A 2,643-nucleotide genomic window follows, 5' to 3' on the forward strand; every position below is an offset into this window, starting at 1 on the left:
CGGCGGGCGCCGGGGCACGGACCCCTGGGGCGAGCGTGCGCTCTTCCCCTCGCCTGTGCTGGGGAGGGCGCGGCGCTTCGGGGCCCTGACGGCACTACGGACGTGGGGTCCTTAGGCCGGAGGATGTGAAGAAAGCCATCGGCTTCCTCGCAAGCGGTCGGGGGTCTGCGCTGGCCCGCGGCCGGCCACGGCCACACTCTCTGGCACCAGGCGATCACGGCTACGACAGGGGCGACCCACTCTGCGGGCACCAAGAGCAGCCACGTGTCGCCTGCTCGCGTAACCGTTCGCCTCCAACTTTTCCTACGCCTCAAGTGACTGGAAATAGAGAACACGACACAGAGAAGCTGATGGCCACAGCATTTCGTGCTGACTGGCTCGGGCTACAGGGCGGGACTGGAGCCCCTAACACTGAGTCCTGCAAGCGCAGAAATACGGGAACTGAAGAACGGTCTCACTCACCGGGCGGCCTGTTCGCCGCCAAGTTCCTGAAGTGGCTGCCTCTGATCACTTCGGCCGACAGGCGCCCGGTGGTGGCGTTGTACAGCAGGCCGAGGAGGATCTCGGGGACGGAGCCGTGCTCCAGGGACTGACACGAGGTCGCGCTTTCGGTGCAGGACATTTCCGACATGCTCACCTGGGAGTCACAGCCCTGGAATGGGAAGCGAAGGTTCACGGTACTTTAGTAATAAAGAACGCGAGAGCCGCCGCCGCGGTAGGTGTTGCCACTGTCGGGGTCGGGGAGGAACACCACGGTGACGGCTGGCGTTACAAGCAGAATTCCCAGGGCGCCGAGCTGCAGGTGTGGCTCTCTGCGTTATTTCGCTCCCTGGGGCTCTCTCTGTCCCACAACAGTCAGAGAAAGAATAAATAAGGATGTCACTGGTGTTACTGAGCTATTTTCTGAATGGAAATGGGGTTGTTTAGAGACCGGCTGACTGGAAAAGACTGCCACAGATTTAGACTCGATTACACTAAACGTAAATGATCAAAAACTCTTAAAGACAACAACTGGCACATGTGATTAAAGACCGTCTGTTTATAAACAGACCAGTAAAGGAGCGAGGCACGTGAAAGGGAATGCATGGGGCCATGCTTGCGTGCAAATAACCGGAGGAACCCGTGCATGCTGGTGTCAAAGCTAACTCGCAGGAAACCATCGTTACTAGAGGTGAAAAAGTACACACAATGACGGTAAGACGTGTTGATGTGTCAGGGAGACAAAGTAATTGTGAAGTGTGTCACAGTTGCTAACTTGGGTTCAAAATACAGAGAGCAGAAATTGCCGGAACCCGAAGGGAGGACAAGGAAAGCTGGGAGACGCTAGTGCTTCGGTCAGTCACCACCAGATACGCAGGCGGACCAAACCCTGAGGACGCAGAGTGTCACCGGGGCAAACTGACCCAAGCTGACGCTGTAACAACAGAACACTCTTCTCAAGTCCACGGTGGAATTTGCGTTGAAAGTTAAGGCGAGTCGCGATGATTTGCAAGCAGAGACAACCACTCAATGAACGCTTTTCACCCAGTTAGAAATCTGAACTAGCTTCTAGTGAAAAAAGGTTCCCAAGTGTTTTTGGAAATTAAGGACATACGTTTAGACCACCAGGGAACACAATGGCCATACAGACAGGCTGTCTGAGAAGCGAGAACAACTGGGGGGGGACGAGCCAAGTGGCAACCTCAGGGGGAAGGAGGAGACGTCACTGCGGAGACGCCGGAGGGAAGGCGCAAACAGCTGGCTTCCCACAAACTCACAGTGCTGATGAAAGGGACAGTCCCCAGAAAGCAAACTAAAAGGGACTCAAAAGCTAGAGAATGTCCAAACAGTCTTGTGTCGGAAACAGAATTTGCCGTTAAACGCCTTTCTCAAACACACCAAGCCTGAAGGGGTCCAGCTAGATGGCCCTGTGAGCTCTACCAATGCGTCTCCCCAAACTCCTCCAGACTGCGTGTCCCCAAACTCCTCCAGACCGCAGGCACAGGACACGTTCTCCGGGCGCCTTTAGGAATCCAGCGAAACCGCCAAACTAGAACCCGACGAGGACGATATGGGGAAAACTGGCCGCAGGGCATTTTCCCTTGTGACCTTTGACTCAAAACCCAGGGAAAATCATTAGCAAACCAGATCTTGCGAGAAGCCACCATAGTTGATGTAAAAAGCCTTCGCTGTCTCCCTTTGACGTGGGCCTGGGGCTCAGGGGCCGGCTCCTCCCACTCGTGGGCAGCAGGCCAGGGAGGTGCCCGCGGCCGGGGTCCCAGCGTGGATGGAGTTCGACAGAGGACCCCCCGGAAGAGGCCAGGTGGGGCGGTGCCCGGGGGCATCACGTCACTGTGGGCACGGGCCCCCGCCCTGCGTGGAGTGCCCGGACGCTGCCGTGTACCAGCGTGATCTAGGCCCTCCGGGCACAGGCGTCCCAGCCCGCGCGGGATGCCCGTGCTGCCGTGCCAGGCGCCCGCTTCTGTGCTCTCTGCTCTGTGCCGGCCACACGCTCGGCGGGTGGGAGTGGCGCTTCTCTGGGCGCCCTTCCGGCAGGGGACCTGCCACCACCCTCAGTCAGGGCCCGGTCGCTCTGCGCCTGCCTTGCTATTCCTGCGGGTGCCCGGGGCGCTGAGCTTCCCGGGCGCAGGTCTGAGCCCGGCC

General features: G+C 58.5%; 1 protein-coding gene across 2 annotated transcripts in view; it reads right to left on the reverse strand.

Moving 5' to 3' along the window:
* Nucleotides 1-1,966, reverse strand: part of SYT14 (synaptotagmin XIV) — a 5,002-nt gene extending 3,036 nt beyond the window's left edge. The window contains exon 1 of one of the 2 annotated variants that reach the window (XM_012734212.1): nucleotides 463-1,966. In XM_012734212.1, coding sequence (XP_012589666.1) covers nucleotides 463-631 — 169 coding nt within the window. In that variant the 5' untranslated portion in view covers nucleotides 632-1,966. The remainder of the gene's footprint in view (nucleotides 1-462) is intronic. The other variant, XM_012734213.1, reaches the window with a different exon arrangement.
* Nucleotides 1,967-2,643: the final 677 nt, after the last annotated feature.

Source organism: Condylura cristata, unplaced genomic scaffold (assembly GCF_000260355.1).
Source record: "Condylura cristata isolate star-nosed mole 26May11 unplaced genomic scaffold, ConCri1.0 scaffold00050, whole genome shotgun sequence".
NCBI lineage: Eukaryota > Metazoa > Chordata > Mammalia > Eulipotyphla > Talpidae > Condylura > Condylura cristata.